Source organism: Candida metapsilosis, assembly GCF_017655625.1.
Source record: "Candida metapsilosis strain BP57 chromosome Unknown scaffold1, whole genome shotgun sequence".
Taxonomy (NCBI): domain Eukaryota; kingdom Fungi; phylum Ascomycota; class Pichiomycetes; order Serinales; family Debaryomycetaceae; genus Lodderomyces; species Lodderomyces metapsilosis.
Window position 1 is genome coordinate 193426 of NW_027138159.1, and position 14433 is coordinate 207858.

The 14433-nt window shown below is 39.3% G+C and overlaps 10 protein-coding genes across 10 annotated transcripts; 5 read left to right on the plus strand and 5 right to left on the minus strand. All coding sequences in view use genetic code 12, as the record gives it.

Annotated features, from left to right (window-relative positions):
• Positions 1–671: 671 nt before the first annotated feature.
• I9W82_000078 (HXT4) lies at positions 672–2339 on the plus strand (the record flags this gene model as incomplete). Its single annotated transcript, XM_067695180.1, has 1 exon — positions 672–2339. The coding sequence occupies one exon, from the start codon at positions 672–674 to the stop codon at positions 2337–2339; it is 1668 nt and encodes a 555-aa protein (XP_067550104.1).
• Positions 2340–2475: 136 nt separating this feature from the next.
• On the plus strand, positions 2476–3393 carry YVH1 (tyrosine protein phosphatase; the record flags this gene model as incomplete). The annotated part of the gene is made up of 1 exon (XM_067695191.1): positions 2476–3393. The coding sequence occupies one exon, from the start codon at positions 2476–2478 to the stop codon at positions 3391–3393; it is 918 nt and encodes a 305-aa protein (XP_067550105.1).
• Positions 3394–3395: 2 nt separating this feature from the next.
• I9W82_000080 (uncharacterized protein) lies at positions 3396–4277 on the minus strand (the record flags this gene model as incomplete). The annotated part of the gene is made up of 1 exon (XM_067695203.1): positions 3396–4277. The coding sequence occupies one exon, from the start codon at positions 4275–4277 to the stop codon at positions 3396–3398; it is 882 nt and encodes a 293-aa protein (XP_067550106.1).
• A 103-nt stretch (positions 4278–4380) lies between these two features.
• On the minus strand, positions 4381–5721 carry NCS2 (Ncs2p; the record flags this gene model as incomplete). Its single annotated transcript, XM_067695214.1, has 1 exon — positions 4381–5721. One exon carries the CDS (start codon positions 5719–5721, stop codon positions 4381–4383), a length of 1341 nt encoding a protein of 446 aa, XP_067550107.1.
• A 139-nt stretch (positions 5722–5860) lies between these two features.
• Positions 5861–7597, minus strand: I9W82_000082 (uncharacterized protein; the record flags this gene model as incomplete). The annotated part of the gene is made up of 1 exon (XM_067695225.1): positions 5861–7597. The coding sequence occupies one exon, from the start codon at positions 7595–7597 to the stop codon at positions 5861–5863; it is 1737 nt and encodes a 578-aa protein (XP_067550108.1).
• Positions 7598–7776: 179 nt separating this feature from the next.
• On the plus strand, positions 7777–9618 carry I9W82_000083 (uncharacterized protein; the record flags this gene model as incomplete). Its single annotated transcript, XM_067695236.1, has 1 exon — positions 7777–9618. One exon carries the CDS (start codon positions 7777–7779, stop codon positions 9616–9618), a length of 1842 nt encoding a protein of 613 aa, XP_067550109.1.
• A 105-nt stretch (positions 9619–9723) lies between these two features.
• YKU80 (ATP-dependent DNA helicase) lies at positions 9724–11529 on the plus strand (the record flags this gene model as incomplete). The annotated part of the gene is made up of 1 exon (XM_067695247.1): positions 9724–11529. The coding sequence occupies one exon, from the start codon at positions 9724–9726 to the stop codon at positions 11527–11529; it is 1806 nt and encodes a 601-aa protein (XP_067550110.1).
• A 2-nt stretch (positions 11530–11531) lies between these two features.
• On the minus strand, positions 11532–12638 carry MTG1 (putative GTPase; the record flags this gene model as incomplete). The annotated part of the gene is made up of 1 exon (XM_067695258.1): positions 11532–12638. One exon carries the CDS (start codon positions 12636–12638, stop codon positions 11532–11534), a length of 1107 nt encoding a protein of 368 aa, XP_067550111.1.
• A 107-nt stretch (positions 12639–12745) lies between these two features.
• Positions 12746–13609, plus strand: KTI12 (Kti12p; the record flags this gene model as incomplete). The annotated part of the gene is made up of 1 exon (XM_067695269.1): positions 12746–13609. The coding sequence occupies one exon, from the start codon at positions 12746–12748 to the stop codon at positions 13607–13609; it is 864 nt and encodes a 287-aa protein (XP_067550112.1).
• A 1-nt stretch (position 13610) lies between these two features.
• On the minus strand, positions 13611–14354 carry I9W82_000087 (rRNA-processing protein; the record flags this gene model as incomplete). The annotated part of the gene is made up of 1 exon (XM_067695280.1): positions 13611–14354. One exon carries the CDS (start codon positions 14352–14354, stop codon positions 13611–13613), a length of 744 nt encoding a protein of 247 aa, XP_067550113.1.
• Positions 14355–14433: the final 79 nt, after the last annotated feature.

Sequence of the window (14433 nt, forward strand, 5' to 3'; positions counted from 1 at the left end):
AAGTTTACATTGTTTTGTGTATTGATTCTATGTAACATGCACGGAACATTTCTCGCGCCAATAAAAAAAATTAATCCGAACACAAAGAAAACCGTAGGGCAAGCGGAGAAACTTTGAAAAAAGAAAAGAGAGAGGGAAAACGATGGGCGTATATACTCATTGTCAAGAGAGTTAACCGGTGGCTCGTGTCTTTCTAAGTTCATAACCATCTCTCGTAAAGTTTATTTTGTATTTATGGATATTGAAACTATACTTTTTGTTTAAAGATCCCATCGTCTAGTTATCCCCCAAAGAAAAAAAGAAATTTTTTCGATCTTATTGTTTTCTCTCTTAAAATTAACCCCACCAAACGTATTAATAACCATCTGCAAACACTAAAAGCTAAACCTAAGATACATTAATTGGAGGACACCGCTTCGGAGACAAAAATGACGGAATAGTTAATCCGATTGCTAATATAACAATACCAACACAAAACAATAAAAATCACATTGTTTATTCTCCGTTGCTTGTGCATCTTAATAGTGGAGATGGGTTGGGGTTTTGTACGCGTCGTATGATGTACAAACCACAATGGTGTCTCTCTCCTCATCTCCAAATGATATATAATGAGTAAAATCCCCCCGTCTTGCTGAATCAAAAAACTGTTTTACTCTATAGCAAAAACTACAATGTCTGATTCAGAAATTGAAAAAGCTGTTGAGTCTCATCAAGAAAAAGTTCAAGTTCAATACGATGAAGGATCACTAGAACAAGGTTCCAACTTTAACGTTGATGAAGAATTTGACAAGTATAGAGAACTTGGTGCTGCTGAGAAACAAACTAGTGGGTTTTGGAACAATTTAAAACGATTTGAAATCCCTATTGATTTCAAAAATAAACAACATATGGTGCACTTGTTGGGTGGATTTGCTTCATTTGCTGGTGTTTTGAGTGGTGTTGATCAATCAATCATTAGTGGTGCTCAACTAGGTTTAAACTCACAATTACATCTCACTGATGATCAAAATTCATTGGTTTCTGCATTGATGCCTCTTGGTGCTGTTGGTGGGTCCTTGTTGTTACCGCCATTGCAAAAATTCAGTAGAAAGAATGCAATTACTGTGTCTTGTATTCTTTACACTATTGGCGCAATTTTGTGTGCTGCTACTCCAATTCCAAAACAAATTGGATCCTCCTTCTTCAACAAGAACTCAACCAATGTGTTATACGCCGGTAGATTTATCTTGGGTTTAGGTGTTGGTATTGAAGGTGGTGGTGTTAATGTCTACATTGCTGAGTCGGTTCCAAGTGACCAAAGAGGTGTTTTAGTTAGTGCGTATCAGTTTTTCATTGCTTTTGGTGAAGTATTGGGGTATGCGATTGCAGCAATTTTCATTTCAACTCATGCTGGTTGGCGGTATATGTTGGGTTCCTCATTGGTATTTTCGACAATTTTGTTAATTGGATTGATCTTCTTGCCTGAATCACCACGTTTTCTTGCCAAAAAGGGTAAATATGGAGAAGCATTCAATGTGTTTGCCAGATTAAGAGATATTGAAGATAGGAGAAGTAAAGTTGAGTTTTTACAAATGATCCTGGCTGCTGAACATGAAAGAGAAGTACGTTTAACAACAAAGAAATACAAAGCTTGGGTTGAATTGTTTACTGTACCTAGAAACAGGCGTGCTTTGATTTATGGTTTGATCATGATTACTTTGGGACAATTGACTGGTATCAATGCCGTTATGTACTATCTTTCCGATTTGATGGCACGTATTGGATTCTCTGAAAAGAACGCTGTGTTTATGTCATTAGTTGGAGGTGGATCTTTACTTATCGGTACTATTCCAGCCATTATGTATATGGATAAATTTGGAAGAAGAATCTGGGGTTACAATTTAATTGGATTCTTTATTGGATTGGTCTTGGTTGGTGTTGGCTACTTAATCCCTATTGAATCCAACGTGGCAGCAGCAGAGGGTGTTTACTTAACCGGTCTTATCTTATACATGGGCTTTTTCGGTTCCTATGCATGTTTGACTTGGGTTGTTCCTTCAGAATCATTCAGTCTTGGAACTAGATCACAAGGTGTCACATTATGTTCAGCTTTATTATACGTTTGGTCCTTCACAGTCACGTACAACTTTAACCGAATGAAGGAAGCTCTTACGTATACCGGATTAACTATTGGATTCTACGGTGGTATTGCATTTTTAGGATTCTTTTATCAAGTTTTGTTTATGCCTGAAACAAAGGGAAAAACATTGGAAGAAATTGATGAGATTTTTGAGAAATCGTCATTTGAATTGGCAAGGGAGAATTTACGTGGGTTAAAGAGATTTTGGCATCTCAAGTGAGAAACAACTGTGTTTAGTTCTTAAGTGTATAGTATTTCGACAGTAATGTACAATGGTATTTATAATCGCGAGTTTCAATAATTTTCACAATTTTCAATTTTCAAGATGCTCATCGCAGTCCACTCCACATAGTAAAATGATTGAAAGGATATTAGGAGGCATCTACCTCTCTTCCATAGAGCCCATCAATAACAACGTCGACCTCAAGCGAGAATACGGAATCACCCTGATTTTATCAATCCTACCGGGACCAATCAATGAGACATACACCAAGGACTACCACCATAAACAAATTGAAGCGACAGATGAAGAGACAACCAACTTGATACAGTACTTTGAAGAGTGTGATAATTTCATTGACGAAGCGACTAAAGATCAAGGTAAAGTTCTTGTTCATTATGCACAAGGTGTATCTCGTTCAGTAACAATCATCATGATGTACTTGATGAAGCATTACAAATTGAATATTGATCAGGCGTTGCATGCTGTGAAACGCAAGTGCCCACAAGCTGGACCAAACCCATCATTCATTGAACAGATCAAGCTATACGAGTCGATGAATTTCGCAGTTGATGAAAATAATGCACAGTATAGGGAATTTATCAAAACGCTATCGTTAAAGAAAGATCCATCTGGAGACAATTTACGAGAAATTACAATGAATCAGACCACGACCGACTCTACTCAACTGTTATATGATCTACGATGTAAACGATGTCGAAAAGTACTTGCTCACAGCACAAACATAGAAGACCATCAAGTACCTACCTCCGATTCACGACAATCTCAATTCATAAAGACTGCACCCAACTCACGAAGAATTATATCAGTACAATCAGCAAGCAATCAGTGCTCCCATTACTTCTTTACAGAACCGGTAGACTGGATGAGACCAGAACTAGAGAAGTCAGAGATTGAAGGTAAATTTTCATGTCCAAAATGCAGCTCTAAAGTTGGTGGCTACAGTTGGAAAGGGTCACGTTGTTCATGTGGGAAATGGATGGTTCCTGCCATACATTTACAAGATGCTAAAGTAGATTGTATAAAGCACTAAGTTTAATCAACAAGCATATCTTGTTCTGAGTACTCATTTTCATTATCATAATGCTGTTCCTCAATTGTTTGAAATGAGGGAGCAGTTGTAGGATTAGTAGTGGATGTGCGGTTCCCTGTTGTTCGAGTTGGTAATACACTAGCAGTAACAGCACTGCTCATCAAAATTTGAGCATTTGACTCCGAATTCAAGCTATGATCATCCTGGTATTCAACCTCGGCAGCCATGAACCCTTCGTCGTCCATTATGTAACCTTGATTTCTTCGAAGGTAGTGAGGGTGATGCGAAACGTCATGATCGTCACTATTCTGAAACTCGTCGTCCTCATCCTCGTCCTCGTCATCATCATCTGACTGAAGTGCATCAGCATCCAAAATCTCTGCATCTAAATCAACCTCTTCTTGCTCCCCCATATTTAACGGCATGGTGCTCATCTCATCTTCGTTGGAATTCTCAGCAGCAACATTATTATTAATAGCACTATCTTCAACACCACTATACCCTCGTTGAGCATAATCAATCTCTTCCATAGTTTTCCCAACTCCAATTGGTCGAATTGTAGAATATCCCGTGTTCCTAATCTCAACCAATCGTTCTTCCTTCATTCGTATCAACATGGACAAATCATCAACTGACGGCTGTGGCTTTCCCGAACGTAAAATTTGCAAGTATTCCAATTGCATTGGATCGGGGCCGGGGAAAGCGGCTGTGTATGACGACAATGGTGGTGCAAATAATTTGTTGTGTTGTTTCTTTGTTTCTGAATTGTGGTTGGTGGTGCTGGCTCGTTGTGAGGAATTGAATATAGGGTGGTTGTTGTCGTTATTGTTGTCGCTTGACCAGAGGTGGTGAATACCACGAGGAGACAAGTCCAGTGAAAACATCTCGCTAGTGTTCTGAATGTGATGTTGTTGCAAAGAGAAGAAGAGGATATAAAGTGAGAAAATAATTTATTGTTGTTACATTTCGCAGTCTATACACAGTATATCAATCATCTTCAGTATCTGTCAATACAAACTCATCCAACACTTGTTTCTTCTCATCTGATACTTCTTCATACTGTAAGTTTAATTTTGGCTCAATTGGCCAAATAAACCCTTGGTGACCTCGTACCCCATTCAACGTAGTAATACATCCATAACATAAGTCAATATTTCCCCCCTCAGAAACCTTATTCAAACTATGTTCCAAACTTGACGAATATTCTCTCAAGTAACTCTTTTCATCCTCTGTTTCAACAGGTGCTGGATCATTCACTGTTATTGTTTTCAACCAACCTTTTGGATCCTGATATATACACTCGCCGCAAACTTTACAATTTGTCATCGAATCAGATTCAGGTGATCCCAATTTCTGACCAATTTTCATCACTGTTGACGCTGTTGATGAATAACCCGTAGCATCCAAATTGGCAAAATAATTGCCAACTAAGTCTCGTATAGTCAAGTTCTTTGATACTCTCGACTTGACAACTGAAGAATGAACTTCAAACCTCTTCAAGTCGGAAAGGGTTGCATATTCGTCAATTTCAGCAAATAATAAATCACGCAACGGGTAGACTATATCAATTTCTTTGTCCTTGTATTTTTCAATTCTATTCGAGATCAACTTGTGTATGGATGAACCTCTTCCTTTAACTGTGAGTGCTATTATTTCATTGGCGATTCTAGTCATTGAGTGTCCCAACACTATAGTCCCGCATCCTTCTTCATATGCAGCTTGTAAAAGTAACTTCTCAAATACAATACTTAGCAAGTCCTCCGCTGATGATTTGTTGAGACATCTATTCAATAGATCAATAAGAGTACATGGTTGTGAGTCCACTGGGTTTGCTAACGAACTGAAATCATTTTCAATGTGGATTTCATGCAAGCTCTTCATGTCGATATAAGAGTCCAAGGGTATCGTCTTGAATGATATTTGAACTGGCTCAAATCTGGATAGGAGCTCCGGTAGTATACTCAGGACCTCTTTATCTAGAGAACTCAACTCCTTTTCATTCAAGTTAACAACGACAATTTCAAACCCTTGCAAACCTCTATGCGCTTGCTGCTGTTCCAAAAGTAAGTTCCCCAAAACATCAAGTAGCACCAATGAAGATGTACCAGCGGATAATGCCACCAATACTTTTTCCAACTGACCCAGTGTCGATTTCTTGTAGTTGATCTTGTACTTTTCAGCGGACATTTGCTTTCGTTGTTTTCCACGAACAAGTCGTAAGAAACACTGCTTGCAGTGGAATTCACTTCTGGCTTTTAAGATAGCATCTTCTTCTTTGCATCTCTGGCATTTTAAATCTCCTTGAGATAGGTGTTCGATTGCACTCATCGTTAATGGGATTCACTAGAGTGACTACTTTTGATTTCTTTTTTTTTAGCGCATCTCATCAATACGCTAAAAAATTACATTTTGTGTAAGAGATTATCAGAATATGTCGATTCAACCTATGTGCTACTATTATCCCCATTTACAAAAGTCTGGATTCAGTTTCAATCAAGCTAAGCAAGAATTCAATCTCGAGTCTCTTACGTGCTTGTAAAACCCAGTCATTTGCCAACTTTCTACTCCATCCTTTCAAGTTTGTTGCTTCCTCTACTGCAATGTCCAATTGTCCTCTAGCCAAACTAGACTCAACTCTTCCAATAACTGATTCAATATCTTTGCCATCCTCTTTGACTCCTTTAACAGGCAACAAGAGCTTTGAAAAGATCAACGAAGACAAATGTCCCAACAAACCTGCATTTGGTGGTAATAACGAACTTGACCTCAAATCTGGCTCTAATTGTTCCCAACGAGTTAACAACTGCGCGTTAGTTAACAACGAATGGGTGGATTCTTTTGCAAGTAAAACTTCCAAATCCTTGAGAGCCAAGTTCAACACCTCATCATCGGTTGAAACATCCTTCAAGGCCTTGACATATGGTTCAATACTTTTGGGCTTGTCTGAGGCTTCTGGTGGAGTTAACAACAACATCTTCAACTTGCTAACCGATTGTTGTATTAAATGTTTCTTATGAGTGTTGGAAATTTGGCGCTCGAAGCTTTCTGCGAATTTCTCCAACTCGTTGACCTTGTCATTTAATTTTTCCAAGTTTGCCAATCTCCCTTCTCTTTCTTCATTGATTTTTTCTGTAATCAATGCTTCAAAATTTTTAGTTTGCTCGATTCTGACCAAAGATACAGCATTTGTTGCGGCTTGACTGATTGCTTCTCTTGCTGCGTTAATTTCGTGCTCCAACCTCTGATTCAATCTCTTTTCCAATTGGTTCTTTTCTTGGTTAAATTGATCAATCAAATTTTCAGTCAATTCCAACTCCTTTTTAGTAAAAGATGAAAAAAGTTCAGTTTGAGAAACCTTTAATTTGTTTTGCAATTCATTGTCAAATTCTCTCGTCAAAACATTCAACTTGTTAGCCAATTGGTTGATGTTAGAGTCAATGGATTTAACAAGACCTGAGTTGGTTTGTGACAATGAGCTGGCGTCAATTGATTGAATCAAATTGTTCAAAGATGCAATGGTTTGCTTGACAGACTTGTCGACTGAGCTATCAATGTCAGATTTAAGCTCGATCAAAGGCAATCTAGCAACATCTCTAGTAACACTTTCAACCTCAACTGGCTTTTGCAATTGCTCAACAGGAGTCAAATCTGTTCCTTTTCTTTCCTCAACGGTTCCAGTAATTTTCTTCTTGGTCTCTTTAATAAAGTCCCCACCTTTGTGTTCCAAGTCGCTAGTGAACTGCTCTATGTCATCCTTTGATGGCAATTTGACATCTGTAAACTTACCTTTGATGTTATACCAGAGCTCTTCCAAATCTTCATACGACCCATTTTCAATAAAGTCAATTGCTTCCTCGTGGAAAGGAATTTCGTGATCGACAACGAAATCCATCACATCGTCGTTCTTAGTAGCAACATACATTGTACCTCCATAGACAATTACGGCTAATAGGGATGTGTTGAAAAGAAATCGAAATAATGAGAATCGTTTGGCTTTCTTAACCTTTGGTTGTGGTGGTGGAGGTGGAACGACTTTAGTCTCAATTGGAGTAATACTAGGGGGTGTGGGTACCAATGGTTCTCCCTTCACATCTGGCAAGCGTGGAGGTTTTCCAACATCCTTGGCATTCAACCTCAAAGATACTGTCGAGAGACATCTAAATCCCTTTGAAGCTGATCTAGATGTAGCAGCAATTCTGATCATTTGTTTTTTTCGAAAGTAATTCAATTGAACGTAATGTTTGCGTCCATGACCTTTCGTGAACTTTTTTTTTTTTCTTCTCTCTCTTCTTTTTCACCTTCGTTAGAAAGTCGCACCAATCAATCACCCAATCACAATCGGATATACAACAAACCCCATTCCTTATTTGTACTTAATTCATAATGTCAATCAACCCAATTGCAATTGTTCCCCCACAACCTTCAACACAAAGAGGTCAAGCAGCACATGTTTCATACGACGCAGTCAATGATAGATTAGCCTACGTCAATGGAAAATCGGTTATAATCCGTCCAGCCGATTTCAATTCAAATTCTCCGGTTGTCGTGTTTACTAAACATATACATCCAACGACAGCAGTAAAATTCTCCCCATCGGGCTTCTACATTGCTTCAGGTGATGAATCCGGTCAGATAAAAATTTGGGATGCTGCGCCCAAGAATGGTGACGAAGTGTTTGAGCAACCAATCATTAAGAGCGAGTTCCAAGTTATGTCTGGCCCTATTAAGTCTATTGCCTGGGATGCCGACAATGCACGTATTATTGCTGTCGGGCAGGGGAAAGAGAAATTTGGACACGCTTTCTCGTGGGATACGGGCAATTCCATTGGAGACATCCAAGGACATAGCTCCACGATCAACGCGGTGGACATTAAGCCTCAAAGACCATACAGAGCTGCCACTGTTGGTGATGATTTTGCAATGGTCTTCTACCAAGGTCCACCATTTAAATTTGATAAAAGTTTGCGTGGAAATCACACCAATTCTGTCCGTGATGTCAGGTTTAGCCCTGATGGAGAGCATATCGTCTCTGTTGGATCTGATAGAGCTATATGTATTTACCAATGTAAAACAGGTGAGTTTGTGAAAAAGATTGAAAATGGCCACGACGGAGGTATTTTTGCCGTGTCATGGACCCCAGACTCAAAGAAGTTTGTAACTGCCTCGGCTGATGGATCAGTCAAGACTTGGAGTGTTGATGACGGTCTTGTGTCGACAGTTAAAGTAGCCGAGAAGCCTTCCGTCTTTCAACAGTTAGTCGGTTTAGCCGTGACCAAGGACTACATCATTGCTTTAACTTATGGTGGTGACTTGACGTACTTTAAAGATGGTAAAGTTGTTCAAGTAGTTCAAGGGCAGCAAGCTCCAATAACCAAATTAGCCTTCACCAAACCGGAACTTTATAGTGGAGGCTCAGATGGTAAATTGTTCAAATCCGAGGTAGAGCCAAAAGGATTGAAACCCAACCCATCTAGACAGGGTGGTGAAGGAGAAGAGCACAGTAATTATGTGGTTGACTTATTAGTCGAAAGTGGTGAATTGTTTTCCACTGGCTGGGACGATGAAATCAAACGATGGAAAGATGGCAAAGTGACTGCATCGGTGAAGTTGTCATCACAACCAAAACAATTGACCAAAGTGGGTGACAACATTGCCGTTCTTCTTGAGTCAGAGTTGCAATTATTCAGCAAGGAACTTGAGTTGGTGTCCTCTATCAAATTTGACTTTTCAAGCACAAACGTTGCCCCATTGTCAAGTTCACAGTTGTTGGTTACAAATGTGTCAAAGAATACGATCGTGGGTATCGAAGTCAGCGGCTCTAAACTCTCCATCACGTCACAAACTTATCCCACATTGAGAACTCCGCCCACGTTAATCACAGTTTCTCCTGATGGTGAATATTTTGCGGTTGCGGATTCGGCAGGAAAATACACATTATTCAAAAATGACGGATCGGTAGTTTCAACGAGGTGGGCATTCCACACCAGCAAAGCCTATGACGCGCAATGGTCTCCAGATTCCAAATTTTTATTAAGCGGGGGACTTGATTGCGGATTATTGTTGTATTCTGTGGAGAAACCTTCCAAGGTTGTCAAATTTCCTCTTGCACATGCCTCGGGAGTTACAAGTTTGGCTTGGGTTGATTATGACGAGAAGAACCAAACCGGTCAATTTGTCAGTTCAGGTTTAGATGGAACCATCAGACAATGGGAGTTGCGTAGATAGACAATTTATAGATTAAAAGTTATAAAGAAGTCTTGAAACTAATTTTTTCTTTGTCTAATTGAACGCGACGTAATCGTGAGCCCACTATTTATTCTTCACAAACCAATGTCTAACAAGGAGTATATAACCATTGTCATAGATGCATCTCGGTCTATGGACACTAAGCTGGTGCTGGGCCTGGATGAAACGGATTTTCAATTGGCATTGAAATTTGCTATGAATTTGTTGAATAAGCAATTGTTGAAAAACCGTAAACTGGATCGGTACGCGTTGATCGTATATACACCAGCTGACGTTCAATTCTATTATCAGAACACTCCGGTAACATTTTCAAGAGTAAAGGAGTTCTATGAGCTACTAGTTAGAGCACATTCTGAGTCCATGGATACAAAAGGAGACTTCAATATCCTCCATGCACTAGCAGATAGTTTAGAGAATCAAATTGCAAATAAATTCATTCGAAGTGTCTTCATTGTCACAAACGGAGTTGGTCTGGTTAATGACGACAACATAGACCTTGATAAATTGCGAAATATTTCCGAGAACTATTCCGTTACTACGAACTTGTTGCTACTAGAAAATGAAGACAATAAGGAGACGAAGCAATATTTTGAGGAGTTGGCCGAAACCTTCGATGGTAGGTTCAACGTCTTTCCCTTTGAAGAGTTTGCCAATAACGGTCCACCTTTGAAATTGATTGGTCCCCGTTGCATGACCGATTGTACGCTCTCGTTTGTTCAAGGGGACTCTAATGATATACATCTTGCGGTTCAAGTGTACCCTGCCATCAAATCGCAAAGCCAAGTGCACGGTCATGAGTATCTACAAGACCCACAATCGAAGGAAATCTCTCGCGTTAAGAGACAGACCAAGTACTACATCAAAGGAAATACGGATATTGCAAACGAGTTTTTTGAATCGGGCAAGAATAATGAAGAAAATTCAGAGGATGATAAAGAGTACGTTAAGGATTCTGAATATAGCTACGGCTTCAAATATTCACAAAGAAATGTGGTAGCATTGTTGCCCGAGTTAGAGGAAGCAGCAACTTTGGAAACAACTCCTGGAATCAATATCATGGGATTTATCGACATGAAGAAGCTTCCAGTGGCCTATTTAACCGACGAGCCAGCATTTGTCATTCCGGGAGCAAAATCTGATTCCGAGAATAAGGTGGCATTTAATTCATTTGTCCAATCACTAATTGATCTTAAACGTGCGGCTATTGTTCGTTATGTTCAAAAAGAGACGTACGAAGTCCAAGTTTGTTGCGCACTTGCTCAAAGATTTCAGATTGGGGACAATTGGGGACACGGTCTTATTCTTCATCGATTGGCCATGAAGGAAGATGAAAAGATTGGTAAATTCCCTGAATTCAAATCTGGTGAAGATGAGCTAGACTCTGTGATGGAAAAATTTGTTGCAAGTAAGAAGTTAACTAATGATATAACCGAGCCAGATTCGTTGAGCAATTTGAAACTTGGCCTTTTAGAGTCTAAACCATTTACAGAAAAGGGAAGCTCAAAGACATCATTAGAGAATATGCTCCTATCGTCATGTCCCTCTACAAAAAGGTTTAACTACTATGTCGAAAAGATACTCTACAAGTCCTTAAATGAGGAATCATTGACTGACTTTGTATCTCAAGACCAGTTTATTGAAAAGTATCTAACAAGCGATGAAAAGCACACATTGCTAAATATTGATAACATATTTGACGTGAAGGGGGAACTGTTGTTCGAGAATCGAGATAGCGCAGCTGAGGCTGCATTAAGATCTGCCTTTGAAATTAAATTCACAATGCAAGCAAAGCCAAGCCGCAAAAAGAGAAAGACAGACTCTGTTTTTGGCGCTGAGCACGATGAGCAATTTGATGAATATTTTGACATTGATGAAATTTTAGCTGGTTAAAACTATAGCTTAAATAGTCTATTTCTCATGTCTGCTTCTCGATCTTTTGCTGACCTCTTCCTATGAGTGGTTGTAGAAGACCCATCGTCTCCAAAACTGTCAACGATTCTCTCATGTACTTTTGACAATCCTACCCTTGCCCTCTCTGAGTTGAGGATCTCTCTTATATTCACCTCTTCCCTTATAGCTTCGAGATCGAATAACGCGCGATACTTTTTTGTTTTCCCCTGTTTCCATAAGTTAACCCAGTGAGTTGCAGCACCTAGTTCATCATAGCTTCCATCCGGCTTTAAAGTATTTCTTTGCTTGCAAATATTATACATCAATTCGTAGATGTCATTCGTAGGATGCAGCATGTAATCCGCATAAAACTTACCCAGACCATCTTGCAAATTCAACAAGTATAACAAATAGTCGGCTAGAACGACGGGATCTATGTATGAGTCGTGGATGCAACCAACTAAACCCAATGTTAACATAGTCTCGGGGCTTTTCACGGTTGGCAAAAAAATACCAGGGGTGTCATAAACCATAATGTCCGGGTCTCGCGATAGCCTGATAATCTCACTAGTCGATCTTGTAACACCCGGTTGTCCACCTGTTTTAGCCACCTTCCTTACCTTTGTGGACACTGAGTCTCTATTTTCTCGTCCTAAACCCACTTGACGCATAGTATTCACCAATGTCGATTTTCCAACATTGGGCATCCCAATTATCATAGCTCTTAGTCCTAATGGCGGTTTATTCTCAAAATTGTCGTATATCTGAGTCATTTTGTTGATTATCCGTTTGCAATCTCCGCGATGGCGACAATCGATAAACATAAACTCTTCATTCTTTGAACTGTGCCATTTCTTGAGTAGATCAGGCTTTAAAACGGACAAATCTTTTTTACTATATAGGATGAGCTTGCGCTTTGTGGATAGTAATTTGTCAAATAATACATTCGTAGTGGCCAAGGGTGCCCTACAATCTCGTACCTCCAATATTAAATCCAACTGTGGGGCAAGATGACCTACTTTCGATAATGCCTTTTGGTGGTGTCCCTTAAAGTTCGATAGTGGAATGTTATAACTAGGAAATGTGCTCCTTGGGATAAACTTGGACATCTTTGGTGGAACGATAATGGGTTGCAAAAAACTGGGCCATCATTACACTTTTTTCTTTTCCAATTTTTTTAAAAATTTTACCCAAAGCTCATCATCAAAACACACAAATGCCCTTGGTCATATTTGCTGGATTCCCTTGCTCTGGGAAAACGACGTGGGCTACTGAACTAAGAAATGAATTGCAAAAGAAGATAGACTTGGCAAAGGAGAGTCTGGAGCCAGGGTATAATTATTCAATCACCTACCATTCTGATGAAACTTTGGGAATATCACATGATACTTATGAAGATTCCAACAAGGAGAAATTGGCGAGAGGATCTCAAATATCAGCTGTCAAGAGGGATATATCGAAAACCACTATCGTCATTCTTGATTCCATGGCGTACATCAAAGGATTTCGTTATCAATTGTATTGCGAATCAAAAGGAATGGCCACACCCCATTGTGTAATTCAAGTGACAGCTCCTATTGAACAATGTCTTGAGTGGAATGAGAAGCTTCCGAAAGATAAGCAATGGGATCCCGTGTTGATGAAGCAGTTACTGATGAGATACGAAGAGCCAAATAGTAACACTAGATGGGACTCTCCATTGTTCGAAGTTTTATCAGGACACCCTGATGAGAAATTGCCCATCGACGATATATGGAGCGCTTTGGTGCTAAAGAATGCGCCAACTCCAAATGCTGCTACAACCATACAATCAACATCAAACAACTCTTTTCTTCAAGAGTTGGATCGCAAAACCCACGAAGTCGTTTCACAAGTGCTTCAGCAGCAACAGTTAACAAATGGTGCTGTTGCTATTAATGAATACGTTGTCGAGATCCCAACGGGTACAGTTAGTACCGCTCAACTACAAAGAATAAGGAGAACGTTCATCAGTCTCAACAGAATGAGAACAATTGAAGTTGATCGGATAGTGCCCATGTTTGTAGAATATATAAATAGAACTCTAAATAATGATGATTAAATTATCTTTTCCTTTGCGTCTTCCATTTAAAATATGTCTTACCATTGGCATCAACCATTTTCTTTTTATCTCCTTTCTTCATTTTTTCTATGTTTCTGCTCATTATATCCTCCACCTGGCGCAATTCTTTTTCCTTTGCAATTGACCTCTGAAGTTGTTTAAACAGTTTGAGCTTCTTTTCGTCCAACTTATCTTTCTCGTCCATTTCAAAATTCAGCGTGTTTATCAAGCCTGAATTTGACTGCAACTGACCTAACCGGAGTCTATTTTGTCTATTATCAACTAAGGACTGGTCAGTGTTGAAAAACTCCTCTGGTTTGAAAGATTCCTGACTTTCACTTGAATCAACAAACACAGTATGCTTACCTGATCCTTCAAAAAGCTTTCCATCTTGAAGACGTTTGATTTTGTTTGTCTCGTGCAATCGCATGGTTCGTATGTAGTTTATATCCTGTGTTTTCAATAATTTGGCCTGGTCGACAGTTAAAACTTCACTATCTCTATCAGATATGAGTATTCCTTTATCATCGGTCCTTTTTTTGGTCATAGCATGGTAATATTCATCTGGGTTATGGGACTTGGCTTTTTCTTTCAATGCCTTAAGTGCAGCTTGTTTCTTGTGATAATCTGCAGCCCTTAGCCGATAATCTTTCTTCTTTTCAAGCAAGCCATACTTGGCCCTGCTTGACTTCTGAGATCTTTCTCTATGCTGTTTCTTCTGTACGTTGTGTACTAACTTGGCCATTGTGGAGTGAGTGAATGAGTGATGAGGTAGACTGAAGATGAGGAAATTTTGCAATTTTAATTTTTTTTTTTTTTTTTAT